At 60.4% G+C, this 1,317-nt stretch overlaps 1 protein-coding gene across 1 annotated transcript in view; it reads right to left on the bottom strand.

The window, feature by feature from the left end:
* Positions 1–1,317, bottom strand: part of PLEC (plectin) — a 69,907-nt gene that overhangs the window by 26,025 nt on the left and 42,565 nt on the right. Inside the window, 3 exon segments of the mRNA XM_015416968.1 lie at positions 26–309; positions 1,047–1,214; positions 1,217–1,261. Of these exon segments, the coding sequence (XP_015272454.1) occupies positions 26–309; positions 1,047–1,214; positions 1,217–1,261 (497 nt within the window).

Genomic DNA, 1,317 nt, shown 5'->3' with positions numbered 1-1,317 from the left:
GGGGGGTTGGAGGTCCGCGTGGGGCCGGTGTCTTGCGGGGGGGGGGGGGGGAGAGAGAGAACAAGCAGCCCAAAATGAGGCCTCCAGCCCACACCCAGCAGCCCCCCCCCCCATCCCTCGCACCGTCTGGCTGCCACCGCCCCCCCCCACACACACCTCCATTTGTTTGTAGTCGCAGACGGCCTGGAGAGGCAGGCGGCCCTTGAGGGGGGTCGTGGGGCTCCGGGGCTTCAGCTGGACCACCGCCTTGGCCCGCCTGGCCAGCCCGGCCAGCTGACCTTGGTACTCGGCCAGGTGCTCCTTCTCGTCCTGGAGGGGAGGGAGAGAGAGAGAGAGAGAGAGAGGGAGAGAGGCGCCTGAGGACGGGTCTCCAGCCGAGCCGCCACCACCTCAGAGAGGATATTATAGCAGTGGGAAAAGTGCAGAAAAGGGCAACTGGAACGATAAAAGGGTTGGGACACTTTCCCTATGAGGAAAGGTTAAGGCGCTTGGAGAAACGACGGTTGAGGGGGCGACATGATCGAGGTTTACAAGGTTATGCATGGGAAAGAGCAGGTAGAGAAAGAGGTACTTTTCTCCCTTTCTCACCATACAAGAACTCCTTGTGGGCACTCCATGAAACTGCAGAGCGGTCGGGTTAGAACGGATAAAAGGAAGTACTTCTTCACCCAAAGAGTGATGAACACATGGAATTCACTGCCACAGGAGGTGGTGGCGGCTACAAGCATGGACGGCTTCAAGAGGGAACTGGATAAACATCTGGAGCAGAGGTCCCTCAGTGGCCCCTTTAGCCACAAGGTATAGATAGGAACTCTGGGGCAAGTGATGCTCTGTATTCTTGGTGCTTGGGGGGGGGGGGCAACAGTGGGAGGTCTTCTGGTGTCATCTGGCCCCACTGCTGAGTGGACCTCCTGATGGCACCTGGTATTTTTTTGGCCACTGTGTGACACAGGAGTGTTGGACCGGATGGGCCACGTTGGCCTGATCCCACACTGGCTTCTCTGATGTTCTTATGACGACCACGCGGGCACAGCAGCCCCACTCACCAGGGAGTCCTGCAGCAGGTCCTCCAGGCGCGTCACGGTGGTGGAGCGGTCGCAGGCAAACTTTTTCCGCAGGGTCTCCTGGGTCTTGCGCAGGAAGTCCTCAGCTTCTTTCACATCAGCCATGAACTGTGGGGAGGAAGACTGCCACGTGGAGCCACTCTCCGCTTCCCGCAGCAGCACGGCCTCAGGGTCTCCGGCGGCTGGCGGGATGCAAGCTAGAGCAAAGGCCCCCCGCTACCCCCCCCCCGGGCCTGGCTCCAGGCAGAGCACA

Source organism: Gekko japonicus, unplaced genomic scaffold (assembly GCF_001447785.1).
Source record: "Gekko japonicus isolate JY-2015 unplaced genomic scaffold, Gekko_japonicus_V1.1 scaffold505, whole genome shotgun sequence".
In the NCBI taxonomy this organism is placed as follows: Eukaryota; Metazoa; Chordata; class Lepidosauria; order Squamata; family Gekkonidae; genus Gekko; species Gekko japonicus.
Note: the sequence above shows the minus strand (reverse complement) of the source record. Positions and strands in the feature narration are given on the sequence as shown.